Raw genomic sequence first — 17,928 nt, 5'->3', positions numbered from 1 at the left:
ATAACTATGAAACAGGTGGCGTTAGGGACAGCTGCCTGATTGATGGCTCACTATCCCCACTGAGAACTCCCACACTCCGAGGGTAATTGTAGATTACCTTCTTTTAAACAATGAGTGGCCAGCAATGCTTAAAAGGCAGAGGAAAATGAAGACCAAAAATCAGTAGGGAATAATGCAGTGGAGTAAAATGGAAGCCAAACCTGACCTGTGTGCTTAGGGTCACAGCAGGGACAGTGGTGGGACATGGGCTAGAATTGTCTAGCAAATATGTTGGTGAGCATAACACCTCGGTAACTCCGCAGGTCTCCCTCTTTGCAACACTATATTAACATACTTGCCAACATCATATGATCAAAATGACAGTCTTTTTCAGGTTTCTAACATGCTAATTTAGCCGAATGTGTTTGCAACGCATTCCTTACAACGATGTGCCGTAGGGAAAGCACTGGACTTTGAAATAGTATAATTTACTATTCCAACTGCAGTCTGCGCAACAGTAGGGAAAGCATTGGATTTAAAATCCAACATCAGTCCAACAACCCCTTCCCGAAGGCAAGTCATTGTAACGACTTGCGTGGTAAAGGAATGCGTTGTAAAGACGCATTCATGGTTCAGACCCCATTATAAAGGCACAGCCTGGTTCAAGCCGCATTGTAAAGGCTGATTCCCAGAAAGGAGGGGTGAGATAAAGGAAATGAACGTCATTGAGATGATATGATGAGAGAAAATAGGAGAGAAATGGAGAGAAAAATGTGAGCAGGTATAAGGAGTGGTGAGATGGGGGGAATAAGTCCCAGGAATGTCAAGTAGGGAAGGAGAGAAGAAGAGGAATGGAGAGGACAGTGTGAAAGAGAGAATTGAAGAATAAGGGGGAAAAGGAGAAGTTGAGAAAAAGAAATGACGTTGAGGAGTTCAAGAAGATTCGTGGAGGGAATCAAAATAATTTGGAGAGAGAAACAAAAGACTTTGGAGAGAAAGACTGAAGAAGAGCAGGTTAGAGGTAGCTGACAGGAAGAGGCACAGTTAACATGGGAGGGTAAAAAGGAAGAGGAAATGAGGTGACAGATGGAGAAGATTAAGAAGGAGGCACAAAGAAAGCAATGTGAGAAGGGCAGAAGGGTGAGAGGAAAGAGGAGTTTTGAGACAAAGGCTGCAAAGGAAAGAAGAAAAATAAGACTAGAAGAGAAGGAAAAGGGAGTAAAGGGACAAAAAAGATATACTGAAATGAAGAAATGAGAGCTGGAACTAGGAATTTGCATGCACTCAATCGTCAGCATTCGAGTGAGCAATGACCTTTCTGCAAATATTGGCTGTCTCAATTCTACAGACCAGCTTGCACCAAATCATTAAACGGAAGTATGTAATGCAGATCAGGTGCTGTGCATTAATACTTCACAAATGTTTCAGACATTTATACATCACAGATGAAGGTGCCTGCAATTTTAAAACTTCTCTTATAAGTGAGTCCGTCCAGGCATGCTCGCTGGTACTGCGCATCTAATAATGCAATGGACTCTGATGGGCCTGTTATTGCACCCCTAGTAACACACTGTAGGGCGAGCGAGCAGAGTGCGTTTTAATCAGATCAATGCTCATGCTCCTGGAAGGGAATGAGATGCTACAGGCAACAAAGTCGGAAGTGAAAGCCACGTGACTGTTAGAGGACTTTAAATACCGCCACCTCTTGGAGGCACCGGCTAGGGCTAGGCTGATGACTCTACCTGCTCAATCCCTTTCCTGTCCTTCTTTACTTTTCTTAGGAGAACGTGTGCAGCTTGATGATGGACAACATTGCCTTTTCTGAATGTCAAGGTTTGGTTGAGGCGTTCCCCTTTGTTGAGGCTTGCACCCAAGACCTTTGCCGGTGCAACTCTTCAGAAAGACTGTCCGCCTTCTGCTTCTGCAACACTGTGATCGAATACTCTCGACAGTGCGCGGATGGTGGCGGGCAACCCTTGAACTGGAGAGCTCCAGAAATGTGCCGTGAGTAACCTCTGATGTGCATGCATCCAAAATGTTTGCAAGAGTATGGGGGAAGATTTCTTGTATCAACCTTCACCTTTTGCAAGAGAGCCAGTTACAACCTGGTAGAACAGCTAATGAGATGGACAGAGACTTCAGGCATTTTCTTACATTGCTTCATAATCATTTTAAGTTTAACCTACCCCCTTAAATTAGATTTTCTATTAATCTCTTCTATGATAGTTTCACACATTCAATATATACTATTCTGGTTCTTTCCAGACCCCCTCCATCTTGGTATACGCTGAGGCTTGGTACCCAGGTCTGCTCCACAGTTTGAAGACCACTGCTCTAACAATCCTAGGCATGGTTCCTGCACCAACACATCAGGCATCACATATCAGCCACGGTAGTCTCTACCAGTCAGTATCCGCCTACACCGATCACAACGTACTCACAATTTGCAATGAGTTTCAATAAAATGCCAATTGGTAGATTTAATATCAAGAATTGCCATACATGTTCTAAGAATGGTGAAATCTTTTTGAATTGCTGTAATTCAAAGTAATGTATGGATAAATATATTCTGCTATACATATCGTGTTCTAAGTATCGCTTACCAAAATATTATCTATTGTATCGAGCTTTTCTAGTATTAACTCCAACAGTGCAATTTCATAGACTTTATTTAGATCACAATACTAATCTCAGACAATATTCTGACAGCAAAATTCTGGTGTGATACCCTACTGATGGTGTGCTATTAAAGGAACAGATGATATATTAATGTATTCCCTCAAGTTGAGCGTCCAGACTCTTCAACACCACACTCAATGTGTTCAGCATACTTGATAGTGAACATTTAAAATGTACATATTTACATAGTTCAAATCTAATCAAATAATGCTGTATCCGGTTATATGGCAAAACCATGAAAGCGCACAAGTAAAAGATATTCAAGATACATTTCAAAGCTAAAAAACGAACATTGTGATGAATGTTGCCTGTCTCTAGCCAAAATGTCGAGTAATTCATACCTGTCCAATAAAATATTTAAAAGTCATTCAACAGAATGCGACTGCCTGGTTCAGAGCTCACCCACAGATTAATAACATAAAAATACATTAATTAAAGTCAGCAGTGACACGAGAAGGAAAATACATAAAACACAGAACTGCAAAAACGTCTTTCTACTGACAAAATAAGTCCACACTTGTGCCATACCACAGCTAAATAGCGCCTGACAGCAAACACTAGTGGAGTGGAGGCATCTCATGTCAGAATCCTGTCAGCTAGTAAGTAACATTTAGTTCCAAGATTAAAACATAGTGGACTAACCACTTGTGTCTCAAATGCGAATATTCAGGGCAAAGCAACAATAGCTGCTCGACAGTCTCAGGTGTCATCCGACAGGCAGGGCACAAATTGGAGCCAGAATCTTTTTTTCCACCTGCAGGTAAAAACTTTTGCAGGGAGACTGCCAAAACGGAATCGCACAGACAAACTCTTTGTAAATGCGGAAATTATTAAATCAAGATAAGGTTCAAAAAGAGGAGTGTCCTTGAATTCCAGAAATGTCTCCGTTACTGTCCATTTGTCTCACACAAAACACAGTGGCCTCATTTATGAAAAGTGACGCATCGCTGCGAGAAAACATCAATGCGTCACTTTTCGTTGCGCCCTCCTTGCGACACCAATGATGCGTCATATTTACAGTATGACTCATCATGTCGCAAGGAGTTACAGATACGTCAGTATTTCTGACGTATCTGTAGGCACAAAAATGACGCATTGCTGGAGTGTGTCACAAAAGTAACGCAACTCCAGAAATGGATTATTAGACATGGGCAAGTCCCATGTGAAATGTGCCTACGTCAGTCTTATGCCTGCCATGAGGCAGGCGTAAGATATTGACGCATTTGCGCCCTAGAAGTGGTGCAGTGAAATCATATAGATTTCACTGCGTCACTTCTACGACCCTTTTCTTGCGTCAGAACGCACCCCCTGCATACATTATACCTGCCGCAGGTATGATGTGGCGCAGGGGTTTACACAGTGACGCATCTAGCTAGATGCGTCACATTGTAAATATGGTGCAACAAGGCTAATTTTTTACGCCGCTGGTGCTTCACAAAAAGTGACGCACCGGTGGCGCAAAAGTGACGAAAGGGCTCATAAATAAGCCCCAGTAATCACGGATAAAAGCCCAGTAGCGTTCTTTAATAATTCAAATGTTTGGTTTACAAATGTTAATAGCATTATTCCAGAGGTTTTCGAGAGCAAGCTTCAGAAACCACTTACATACAAAATTGAACCAGGGAATTTGCAGGACATTGCTAAGGGCCAAAATTTCCCTCACTGAATACCTATATTCCTTAAGTTCTGGGGTGGTCCACAGATGTACGCAATATATCAGTGGCTTTAATGCGACGAGGTGAGTAACTCGGTTGATACCTAAGTCGTAGAAGGGCGGAATGGTGGACAAGCTAAGATCTTGCTAAGCTATTATAAGCTGTGGCCAATTGCTGGGTATTAGTGTATACCCAGACTTCTGCGACAAAAGAAGCGTCACTCTGTGCTTTTGCACGATATATTTCTAATGCAGGAGATAGTGCCCAAGAGTTTGACTCTTTGTGCAGCTGCAGGAGAGCGGAAGCTCAATGCTTAATAAGGAGTGTACTCTGGTTGAGTTGGGGTTCCCAGCTAAGTTTGTCTGAATCCATGACTCCTAAATAATCTATGTAATGCACTCTTTCAAGAAGCTCAAAACCTGCTTTCACTGTACCGTTCCGACCACCATGAACTTGGTCTTGGATGTATTTAGTTCTAAGCATCTGCTTATACAGAAATCCTGGCATTTATTAATTAAAACCTGCAGTTCCATAGCGGTTTTCGAAATAAGAAGTGAGTCATCTACAAATAATAAAACTGATGCTTTTTTTATTGTTTAAGTGAGGGTAGTCATCCTAGCAATCTAAAAGAACTTGAACCACATCGTTAATATATAGGGTAAATAAAGTGGGAGCGAAGAGCACGCAACATAGGAATGCGGTCTGTCAGCTCCCCTTTACTACCCCAGCCGACCTGGGATTAGTTTCCTTTATGCAACTTGACTATGGGTTTAACCAGGTCCCTAAGAACCCCTAGTTTGAGCAGCACATCCCACAGTTTTCCCCTAGGAACAAGATCAAAAGCGGCCCTAATGTCCACAAAAAGCCACAAACAATTTCTGCTTACGGAGCAAAACGTTATTCAGTAGAGAAGGGCAAAACAGAAATCTTGATCAGACGTGCTAGTCTTCAGGCGAAATCCATCTTGGAATGGTGACAGAATCTGCTTCTCAGCGACCCACGTTAATGTTTCCAGGACCTGTCTTGCGAAAACTTTTGTAAAGTGCCCAAAAGGCTTATAGGCCTATAGTTTGAAGGAATAAATGGGGCTTCCTTTTATACACCGGTATAACTTCAGTACCCTTCCAAGTAGCCACATTTCCCCTCCCATTGCTATGGCATTAGAGGTGAGGTTAAGATAGCTTGTCCATATCAAGGGTTCAGATTTAAACAGGTCTCCTGGTATTTTGTCAGGTCCAGGATTCTTGGCGGATTTTAGTGAGAAAATTACATCTGCTGTATATTCTAGGGTGAAATGCGCCGGCTCGGTCTCCAGAGCGCCTGATGGTGCCATTTCCTAATATAGGGACTTCCTTCGATTGGCTTGATGAAGTGGCAGCAGAGGGGGTAAAATCCTCTGGGGCATATAATGCTTGAAAATGGGAAACCCAGTTTTCGGATTGTCTATGATGTTGGTAAACCCTGGGGTTATCATTGCCACCATTGGACAAAATGTGTCAGAAGGATCTGTTATCCTTCTGGTTAATTGCTAGAAGTAGGTCTTGCCAGATTTTATCATTCCATTTTTTTGCCTCTTGGCAAGGGCAAGTTTGTAATCCCCTCTAGCCTCTTTTCTCGCCCAAGGTGCCTGTCCCTTAACAGCAGCCCTAAATCAGAGCCTGGCTTGTTTACAATCTCGATTGATCCATTTGGCCTCCCCAACTACGGTAAATTGCCTGTGTGTGGATAGTTAATAAAAAATGTTTTGAAGGTCAGTAATAAACATTCTATGGGCATCGAAAATTAAGATTGGAGTACCAATAAAATCTTCAAAACCAGACAGAAAGGAAACAAACAAATCATACATCTTAGGGAGCCAAAAAACCCACCTGCAATTATTAGGGGTTTGGGTACAACAGTGTGGATGGTATATCCATGCACAGTGCAACGCCAAAAAGGGTTAAAAGAAGGGAATTGTAGTCAGTAACAAATGGAACATCAACATTCATGTCTTCCAAAAAGGGACCATAACCCATCATCCCAAAAAACATATTCAATAACACTTGAGTAACGACCATGCTTAAAAGTTGGTGCCCTTGGGGAGTCAGATTGAGTTAGGCCATTGCAGGCCATATCCGCGTTTATACCACAGTTGCCGTTAGCTGAGGGCAGTGGACGAAAAGGTGCGTGATTGCCTCCTCTCTAACATGAGGAATAACCCACAGTTCGTCCTCAGCTGGGGTAAGACCATTAATGAACGAAGATGGTTCAAAAAAGGCGTTAAAGTCTCCAGCCACAATGATCTTAGCCTGCTGTTGATTGGATTCAATTAGTTCATCTAAAAGCATTATGATCAAGGACTCATTGTCTATAGGGACAGATCCAGCATATAAATTGTAAATCATCTTTTTATTTGTGTAGGAAATGTGAGCAGCACCCCCATAATCCCTGGTGAGTCTATTGCCACAGGTTGCAATGCAGGTCATCCTTCAGCAGAATGAGGCGCCCTCTGATAGCTCCCCCTGCTTATCCATGGGTTGGGCTGCCACACTGTATGTTGAAACCCCTTTGATGGACACTTTGGTTGTAGCCCAGGTCTCTTGGAAGAAGCAATTGTCAAATTTGCTAATATATAATAGCCAATCTGAATCAAGCAGTTTAGATATAAAGCCAGCTAAATTCCATGAGATCAGTGAAAGGTTGGAATGAAGGAACAAATCGTCCACTGGTATTAGGCCAGCGATGACACATGTAGATTCAATAGAGAGATGGCAGGTTAAATTATCTCTATGATTTCCTAATGCAAGACCCAATTTCTCTACTTTCGCTGGAGCATTGAGAGGACCTGTAGAGATAGCAGAAGTCAAGTCCGGACACGCACCCCTGTCGCCAGGCTCAGCTACGGTTGATAGTCAGTCAGTTGGGTTCAGGTCAGATGAATCTGGCTGAGCTTCTGGGTAGAATGTAAAAATACACGGGTTTGAAGAGTTGGTCGCAATAGCAGGTAAAGTGCTGCAGGTGGGAGGTAACACTTTCATCTGTATATTAGGCATATCCAATCCCTCTAAATGACTTGTTTATACTTCAAAAGTTGATAAGTTCATCGACTAGAGAATCATCGTTAAATGTCAGCGAGATAAAATCACGGGGGAAAAGCTTCTTTGCTATGCGGAAGTGGGCCAAGGGCCACGTCGCCTGAGCTGGCCTTGAGAGTCCTTCCGGCACCATCTTCCTTGATGGCCAGTCGTAGAAAAGCACTGTTGGCCTTTGGCCCTGCCAGGATTTGATGGAGTAGAACCAGGAGCAGGACATGTCATAGCAGATGTCAAAAGTTGCTGGGATATAGTTAGGCTCCTTAGTAGTGCTGCACGAGAAGTGCTGACCATCAGAACTCCCAAAGCCTCTGCATTTATAACAATATTGTTTTTTCTTCATGGTCGTTAGTTGTTTGGAAAGCCATACCAGCACCTTAGCTAAACTGGCTATTTTTAAGAGCACAGAAACATAATCAGCAGCGGGTGGATACAACGCGAGTTATCAATGTGCTCATCACATTTGCTTTTTCTTATATTCAACAGGAAGAATTAGTGACACACCAGGGGTTTTGCTCGGTACGTTCAAAGTTGATTCTGGCGGGGTCAAGAAGGCACACCTATTAGAGCAGGGAATATTTTCTAGGATGTTAATTTCATGGCTGAGGGCAATCCGAGAAGTGACAGGAATTGTTGATAGGGTAACATCAGTGCAAGGATATCTAATATGAGGGTATAACCACGCCAACCATCAGTAAACAACGGGAGAAGGGGGGGGAGAGAAGAGTGAGGAGTGTCAGCAGGCAAAAGAAGAAGGAATAAGAGAAAGAAAAAAGAGGCACGGGAAAAGGAGAGAAAGAGCGAGAGCCAGAGTGCTATCGAAGACGTGCATCAGGGTCGGCTTTAGTGCTGGTAGCGCCCGGTGCGACAATCATTTTTGTCACCTCCCACACCCCATAACTGCCTCCTCGGATTCTCTCATTACCACCAGGTAAAAGTGCCTGCCATCTCTCCAATCAAAAGTGATTGCAAAAACAGCGCCCCCCACAAACCGCCCCCGCCACCTCCCAGGTCAGAGCCCCCTTCAAAGCTCAGCGCCCAGTGCGACCGTACCGGTCGCACTGCCCTAAAGCCGGCCCTGACGTGCATCATACATAATGCGGAAAATGGAGTGAAAATGATGTGGGTGGGAGCCGTGGGAGAGAGAGAGGGCAGGGGATCATGAAGGGAGGCGCCCGAAGGCGGCTGATCAGCAAGTCTGGCCATTTAGGCATGGCCAGGCAGATTCTACTGTGTTCGCTTCAATCCTACCTCAGGAAGAGGGACCAAATGAAATGAAACACGTCTGTCTTATCTATTAGGCTAAAGATGATCCTCTCATAGAAGGCAGTGTTGTTCATGATCGCAAGTCACTCCTCACATGTTGGTATCTGTGGGAAGGCCCAATGGCCGAGGACGCCAATCTTGCCCGCTGTTAGGGCTTTAGCGGGTAAGTAGTGAGCATGGTGCGCTAGCCAGGGGAGATCTGACATATTGTGCAGCAGGATTCTTGGGCCCAGAAGCAGAGTGGGGACAACCATGGATTCCCTCAATGTGTTCCACACCACGGTCCAGGAGAGACAGATATCGGGCATTCCAGTAGTATAGGGACAATGTCACAAGGCGCGTGGTCACACTTCAAGCAAGAGGAGTGGGACAATAGTCGCACAGATCGGAGCCGCGCTGGCATCCAGTGCCACCCCTGAAGGATCGTGTAGAGGCAGAACTGCATCCGGGCCTCTCGTACATACACCCCTGCCCAGTTCCTCCATAAGTTCGTCCCAATCCTCCTCCTCATACTTGACCTGAATATTGTTCTGCCAAGTTGCCCTGAGGCTCACCACTTGAGACTAGGAGTAGAGGTGATGAATCAGAAAGTCGTACAGCCCAGACGTCATGGCCTTAACTGCCCCTACTCGTTAATGTGTGCGAGCACCGGGGGGGGGGGATAATCTAAGACTGCAGGCTAAATCTTCTGATGGCGCAGCTGTGTATAGGGCCATTATTGGAAATAAGCAGGACAAATTCTTCCTGCAAGATCATGAAGGACTAAAGCTTCCCCCAGGTGATCAGATGCATCAGTGTATGGATCCCTACAGCTCACCATGGGCCCCAATGGACCATGGCCCCACCAATTCAGAGGACATGGTTGCTACAAATAAGTGCTTGCCATGAAGAAAGGCGTCCACTATGAGAAGCTCATGAGCCTGCGCCTAAGTTTTCTGACCACAGCAGGGGGGGGTCTCATACACCTGGCTAAGTAGTAGTACAGAGAGGGGAACCAACAGGGAAAGGATGCCCAGCACACAAGTAAACCGCGGGAGAGTTACAATTTGCAGCACCTGCATCCGACCCCGCAGTGACAGGTTTAGACAAGACCATTTGTCAAAGTCCAGTTGCATGCATGCAATAGGTGGGTCCAAGTTGTCCACAACCATGCGCTTCAATCTTCTATTGACATAAATGCCCAGATATTTGAGAAGGGTATCCTTCCATGGAATGAGTGCCCTGCAATGGCAATGCAGGTGGTAATCCTCAAGAGTGAGAGGGCTTATAGCTAAATATGGCAGCAAGCATATCGATAATGTCCAAAACCACAGGAATGGAGGTGAGCATGGTTGAAACGTTGAGCAGGATTTCATCTTTATAGCTATAGCTTCAAGGGGGCCACTTTTGTGGGTATGCTCACTATCTGGTTCGACTGGGGCAGGGCCGCTGCCAGGGGCTACATAGCACGAAGAAAGAGCAAAGGGGAGAGAAGGCATTCCTTTGGGTGGGGCAGGGATCCTAGAGCAAGCCAGGAAGTTGATCTGCACCGAGGGGGAGTCATAGAGCCAGCGGATCTTGGATGTAAAATCTGACCTTTGACCGAACTTTTGGAGTGCGGCAAAAAGGTAGTTCCACTCTATACTATCAAAGGCCTGATAAAAGTCTAGCGAAAGTGATTAGGCCTCCTCCGCTAGGTCGGCCGCCAAAAAACCGCATGGGACAACATTTGTAGATGATTGCACGAAGTGTGGCCTTAGACAAACCCCACCTGTGTGGGATGTACAAGTGAGGATGGAACCTGTTTGGTGGGTACAACACAGGCCAGTATCTTGACATCCTCATAGAGGAGGAAAATAGGATGGTAACTACTACAGAGATAGGGGTCTTTTCCCAGCTTGGGGAGGACTCAAATCAGGACCTTCTTGCCTTCTAGAATAAAGGCCTCGCATACAAGGGTAAGCAATGGATGGGCCACTAGGAAAGAGTCCAATCGCAAATGAGTGCCCTGTACTGGGGACAGATAAGTGTATTCTATGTCTGTCGGGTGCAGATGATGCCAGACATCACAGAGGCTGTGGTACACTTGAACAATCCCCAGGAGGGCCTGATCTGCATTATATTTTGTATCAATAGGGTCCGTACGGTCCAGGATCATGTCCCATGCCGAGTTCCAGACCCCTCTATCAAAAAATTTGGGGCATCAATATCTGTCAGGATGCAGGAGAGCTGGAGGAAAAAGGAACACTTCGGGCCCGGTGACGTGTAGACTGAGTCCAGGCAGAGCACCATCTCACCAATTTGTAGTTTGGCAAATGCATAATGCCCTTTACAGGCAGGGATGCATTTAAGGCATTCTTGTGGGGGTAATTACTGGATACACAATTCGGAAGGATTGCAAAGTAGCTAGAGAGAGAGCAAGGCTTACCACTCAGATTGAACAGCATGAATTAGAACTTCAAGACACAATTGAAGAATCAGTACAAAGGCACTTAGCTAAAAACATTAAATTAGCTCAGAATGCACAATCTCTTTGGGAACTGTAAGTCTTTATACATAAAACTAGACCCCGTCAGGGGAAATGATATGAGGAAAGTAGAAAATGCCAAAACTAAAAATTTTGTTTGGCAGATAGCTAAAAAACTAAATCAGAATAAAATCCAGATAATAATAAGGAACAGAGTAAATATGAAATCTCCTAGGATGATATTCAATATGTGTTTGTATTGTCTTTGAGACATAATATTCTGACCCACCAGGGAAATGTCTAGCTTTCAACGATCAGGAACCACCCTCATGGTTCTAAATGTATTCCTGGAGCAGCTTAGCAGCTTGAGGAGTATGTAAAATTTAACATGAGAGAAGTAATTAGGTGAGATGCTGTAAATGTGGTACTTTTGTTAGGATATGTGTATTTTTTGTCCCCTCTGCCATTACGCTTAGGGACGGCAACATCTAGCCAAACAGTGGAGAAGTCAAAAAGTCTAGTGCCGCCAAAGTTTGAACACTTCAAGAGCCAACTGCGATATACCATTACTGTGGAACTTACAGTAGTGAAGAATAATCAAACCTGCTAGAAATAGAATTGTGATACCAGATTTATTGGTTTGGTAATAATCAATGAAGGCAGGGTAGTAAGGATTGTAGTTATTGTGGAGACATTCTCAACCAATGGAGGGAGGAGAGTAGGTAGGCGTTAAAGTGGGGAATGTGAAACAGAGAAAAGGAAAGATTTGTCACCCATCACTATGTGCTATGTGCTAACACTCAAATATACCTAATCCTCTCACAATAGAACTGTTACCAGAGAACAGTCACAGAGCCACACAAATATCGCTGGCGTTGATTCTGTGATGGGCCTTTTCTTTTTTCTTCTTTTCTCAAGTGATATTTTATACTTCTCAGAACAAAGGTTCTCAAGTAGTTAAATGAAGTCCTAGGATTAAGCTGAAACCACTAGGTTCTGTACTGTGTCAAGCTGAAAGCCACATGTAAATTATTTTTTATTTTAGAAAAAATGGATCGACATAGACATTGAAAGAAGCAACACATTTATGACCAATTTCCGGGTGAAACAGAAATGCCTGTGGCACACCATCTATTTAACCTTTAAACAAACAAAAAAAGCAATTGATGATCCTAACTGTCACTCAGGGCAGGCATCAAATTGGAGGAGTAAAAATGGCACTCCTTTATGCCGATGATTCAGTCCTAATATCCCTGCCATGAAAATGCTCTCCAAGCTGAAAGTCAACCTGCTTAAATCAAGAATCAGGGCATATGGCCCAAGATGAAGTAAGGTTCTTCTTCTTGGAGGAAAGAAAATTTAAAAAAATAGTTTGTTCAAGTATCAGTGTGCCAACATCTCTGAAACCCTCAGGTGGGACTGCATGTGGAGGAGGTCTCCTGCAAAGCAGATGAGGTGGCTGAAAGCATTCTTCACTTAACGATCCTTTCAGGGAATTCCAGCGACGCCAATTTAAACCAAATTGTCCAGGCTAAAGTATGCAGTGCCATAGGCTAAGGAGCTGAGCTTCAGATCGAAGGACAGATACTACACCAATCAGAAAATGGAAACGCTAAGGCTCTCACCAGGGCCCTGTGGTGCCTCAGAGGGTGATTTGGGATATTTCGTAATCTGGGAAAACGTCAGTGCAGCACTGCTATTCTATGCAGTAAGAAGAAAAACATGGCAAGTAAGGAGGAAAAACAGGGCAATAGACCATCGTGTTGATAAAGCTTTTAATGCTGTATAACCTAGAAACTCCAAATATATAAATAAACAAATGGAGGACTGGGACATTTAGATCTAGAAGTCCTTGGCTGTTCCGACAATCACAGCAGAGACAAGGCCCCAACACAAAATCTCTTAAAACAGAGAGTAGTGGAAAGATAGAATGGACTTTGTATAGGATGATCTATATCGGCTTCCCAGATAATACTCTTTTTCCTAGCATGTTACAATAACCTGCCAGTAAACAAAATATGCTGATGGAAAAAGGTCAGTCTATTACACCCACTGGCCCAGCTGCACCTCTGCCAGTGAGGCACTGATTCATGTCTTATGCCTATGCAAGAACTATTTGCCAATCAGGAGAAGACTATCTGGAAAATAATTTTAAAACCATCAACAGACTACTACCAATAGGATTATATATTTTCTTTGGAGCCTGGATGAAGAAACAATGACAAAAACAGGCATTTCCTGAGGTATGAATTGGAATTTCAAGTCGAAACGCTGAAAGATACAACAATTTTAAAACACCAAGAAAATGAGGCAATCCTTAAATTGATGAATGAAAGTCTGAGAGAAGCTCTGCATATTTAGCTCGCAAAAGGTTATCTGAAGAATGTTCTCATAACTTTAACTTAGCAGGGCTGTCACAAGGCGGTGGGGGCAGACAAGTCATAATACAAAGGCCCCATGCTTTATCAAGGTCCCATGCCCTATGTTTGTTTTATTTGTTGCAAAAATGGAATTATACACTTGAATGCAGGCCTGCTTGTGATCCAGCAGAGGGGATGTGGGCCCTTTTTGTCCCCTCCGATCCTGACCTTTTAGAGAGCTTGAAGAATAAAGAAGTTACTTAATAGTTCAAATTATAAATACAGTGCAAACCATTTGGCTGCACAGTAAAGCTCCAAGTCAGAAATCAGGTTAAACTTATATTTATTACATGTTAATAGCGTAATTTAAATCAATCTCAAAAACATTGTGTAGCAATTCAGAATTTTCAATGGACTTCAAGCTCTACATACAAAGTTAATTCTCAATAGTAGATAACCGATGAAAACATCAGAGATGATGGTACCGAATAGTAGAACCACAACAGAATAAGAAGATTAAAAAGTTCGACCTTCCTGTCTTTCATACATGAACATCTCTAGGTCTATATTAAATTACCTCATAAATGCTAAACTAGGTTTTGATTAGATCTGTAAAATGGAGAGAAAGGTGTCAGCATGAAACTTCAGTAGAAGTTTCAGAATAAAGCATTGCATAGCGTAAAGCTACACAATTAGAATGAAGTATAGAAATGTAAGGTATAGAGGTCTAAACCTCTCTTCTCCTAAGTCTCAGCGTAATAGTGTGTGTGCTGCTTACATTTACAAGCATTGCCTAAATATACTCTTGAAAACCCTAATAAATTATTTTCATGGACCCAATTAGAACAATACTTTCTTTCACATGACATAATCGAAACTCTTTTTCCTTAGATGTATGTTTCAATAACACGTCAATAACACTTTATTATTTGACCCACATATCTCTAAATGCCCTTGAATGTATTCCTCCATTCCACACAGACAGAGGGTCTCCCTTCTGGTCGTAACTTGCGTCACCCTTGTCTCCCTTCTCACAACCTGATCGGTTTTGATAACAGGAGCCTCCTTTCTATCCTTTTGGTCATCTTAGTAGGCATCTGGGATGGGAAGAAAAACCCCCATCACATCCAAGAGAAAATTCATATTGAAGGTTAAACATTGTGAAATCCAAATGCTTAAGGCCTTTGATCAAGTTAAGTAGTGAAAGCTTCAATACACGTTATTACTAAATAAAGGCTAATACATGAACAATGAACAATCACGTCATAAAGTAAATGCATTTCTCATACATATGTGTTCCATTCCATGGCAAAGCAGAACATTTCCTTATAAATGCGATAAATTAATTCTTACTAAAACAGAACATTAGCAGCACGCATATATATAAATATCATAATTACAGAACACGTGCACTTTGTATGCTGCTTTACGTGCACTTTTAGATTACATTATATCTCATTAAAACATATGGCCATAATATACATGTGTGGCCTAATCAATGAAAATGAGTACAGAACCAATTTTATGCTGCTCCACTTGTTTGTTAATTAAGCTACTGGACCTGCCCTGTTCTCTCTTTTACCTGGAGGAGGGGTTATTATTATACTTGGGATTAAGGTGGCCCAGGACCCACGAAAACGTCTGGCAGGGCTGTTCAGTTAATGCAATGGGATCAAGTACTAGTAGTGGAAGAGGTGTGGCGCCGCGGCCAGGGCGAATGACTCCGGAATCTGGGGCTCACGGTTCGAACCCCAGGCGCCGGCAGCAGATTAGCCCAGCACCATGTGACTCTGGGCAATAGCTTGCTTAATCTTCCCGACGGCCCCCAGCGCCTAGAGACCCTTACGGGTGATTGTTCACGCTTTACAAATGTGGATTATTATTGCTAAGGTGCATCTGTAATTTTGTTTGAAAAGATAAGGAACAATACATTTAAATCATGTAGGCATCTATCCTTCCGCTTAACTTGTTTTCAGTATGGCAATCTATTCTTCATTAGTGTTCAAGAATTTCCCTTTTTCCAAAAAGAGGTGAGAGGTGTATGGGATTAGATGTGGAGTGCCAGATTGGTCAAACGTTTAGGAGTTGTGTAGCATAAGTGTCTGTCTTCTCGCCTAAAATATTTGGCTATGTCCATTTAAAAAGGTAAGTGTTACCTAGTGTGGGTGTTGGGGATTGTGTCTGGAAGGAACTGTTGAAGGGACATGCTGCTTTGAAGTGGGTCCTTTTTCTTATTGAGAGGTTGCACAGTTTAATTAGAGTTATTATTACTAGTTCTCTCTTTTAGGTCTTTATTGAGTCCTTTTGTGGCTCTCTGGATCTTCTAGAGCATGTTTAACTTGTGCTACGTAAGACATGTTCATTGTAGATATGATCAGATTTTGAATTGGCTTGACTGCCAAAATAAAACATACCTGAACTGTTTCCTGTGAAGTTTTCCCTTTTAACAAGTGATAGCCATTTTATCTAATGATGCAGATTTTATATTTCACAGTAATACCAAATATGGAATTATGACAGCCTGTTAACATTGATATGTCTTGCATCCAATCCTTGCAGCAATGAACTGTCCTCCTGGGATGGAATACAATGAGTGTGGTCCCTGGGAAGCGGAAAGCTGCTCCAGCCATGGGGCTACCATATTCCATCGAGATAACTGCTTGGATGGCTGCTTCTGCCCGCAAGGCAAGTCTTATGCTTTCCCTGACTTATCCCGGGGTCTCCAATCAAAATGATCTTCAGGCAATACAACAAAATTTCCATGTGCCCACTGAGGTGGGAAATCTTTGTTCCATAGCTATATAGAAAGGAGGGAGGAGACATTCTGATTAGATATGGAATTACGTTTTAAAAATAACCAGAGAACTGTGTCACCAGCTTGACCTCTGCTTGTGCATGTGAATGTCCACTGGACCTCTTTACCCTTCTAGAGGAAGTCTTTAAGATAATGCCCCAAACATTTTTATAAGGATTGCAACTTGCAAGGTAGCTTCATGTCTGTTTCCAACATACCATGGCTATTATATCCAATTGCATGTGTCTCAGGGAAAATCATGTTCCATAGGATTTTATTCCATTCATCTGTTCATCGCCTTTTTCTCTTCTTGTAGGTACTGTACTTGATGACATCAGCAGCCAAACATGCATCCCTCCTGAGCAGTGTTCGTGCACCTACAATGGAGTGGTTTATCCTGCAGGTGGAACCTATTCCAATCCGTGCCGCATCTGGTAAAGCTTTTGTTTCTAGTGCAGCTATTAATTTAAGTTTCAGGTCGCGAATTTCTTTAAATGTATTGCATCTCTTTTATGTGGGGACCTTGCCAGCCTTAGAGGAAGGAATGTCAAAAGAGATTAAATCACTAAAGGTTAAATTCGGAAATAGATTACTCTCCTGCCTTTCGGCTATGACAGGTTTCACTTTGGCCTGTGTTTGCAAATACCACATACATAAATGCAACCTAGACCACTGCTCGTGTCATTTTGGTGATGAGCCCACCCAACACTCAAATGTATTTCACATTAGTGATGTACTCTGGACCTAAAACACACAATTGGAGAGTGAGATTCTTGAGACAGAGGAGAAAGCCAGCACAGAAGGTTCCAAAACACTGAGCTATCCAACTTCTAAAGCACTTTTTAGAGTAGCTTCTTTTGAAATTTGCCAAGTTGATAAGCTTCCAGGGGTGCTAAATAGATGCATATTAAGGAACTGTTGTCAGAAATTACTGCAAAGTCCCTTTTAAGATGAGAAGATGTCTTTGCCAGAGGCATTCATAATTCTGGCAACTGAAGCAGTTTTGACGCATGACGGAAACACTATGGGGCCTATGCACAAACTGCATTTTGTAGGATATTTAGTAGTATTGCAATAGTGATACTAACATACATCAAAGTGTGGTTCTCTAACCGATGTGGGTAGGTCTATGCCTTCTCTTCTCCTATCTTTCTTTTATGTGCAGACATCTCTGCTGTGAATGTGGAGATCACCACACACACAGGTATTTATTTTAGTAGTAAATGTGTGGAAAATGGAGAATTGTTACTATACAAAGGAGTGGTTTTGGGAGGAGTAAGAAGGAGTTATGGGAGGGTGAGAGAAGGGATTATTGAGGGACATGCACCCACCCACAAAAAAGTAAGCCCATTAATATTCACAAACTTAATTCTATAGATACTTAAGCCAAAGGGCACTACAACCCGTTGCAAATGTATTCAAGCTCAGAATTGAATTAAGCCTAGCACCACCCATGGCCACTCACAGGCACTGCAACACCCTCAATAGAAAATTACGGAAATGTATTTTAATGTTAAAAATATGTGGATAAATATTATTCCATTAATAATATTTTAATTAAAAAAATTAAATTTAAAAATAAATTCAACTAAAAAAACTATATATTTTATACATTACTTATATCAACTTTTAATACATAATGAAATAATATAAATATATTACTTTAGGTGGGTTTTAT

At 42.6% G+C, this 17,928-nt stretch overlaps 1 protein-coding gene across 1 annotated transcript in view; it reads left to right on the top strand.

Annotated features, from left to right (window-relative positions):
* LOC146860919 (mucin-5B-like) overlaps positions 1-17,928 on the top strand; it is a 223,886-nt gene that overhangs the window by 31,070 nt on the left and 174,888 nt on the right. Inside the window, exons 6-8 of the mRNA XM_085646187.1 lie at positions 1,761-1,983; positions 16,016-16,141; positions 16,567-16,684. Of these exons, the coding sequence (XP_085502313.1) occupies positions 1,761-1,983; positions 16,016-16,141; positions 16,567-16,684 (467 nt within the window). The remainder of the gene's footprint in view (positions 1-1,760; positions 1,984-16,015; positions 16,142-16,566; positions 16,685-17,928) is intronic.

This window comes from Triturus cristatus, chromosome 3_1 (assembly GCF_964204655.1).
Source record: "Triturus cristatus chromosome 3_1, aTriCri1.1, whole genome shotgun sequence".
In the NCBI taxonomy this organism is placed as follows: domain Eukaryota; kingdom Metazoa; phylum Chordata; class Amphibia; order Caudata; family Salamandridae; genus Triturus; species Triturus cristatus.
The sequence above is the reverse complement of the archived record's forward strand: the minus strand, read 5'-3'. Positions and strand labels throughout refer to the sequence as shown.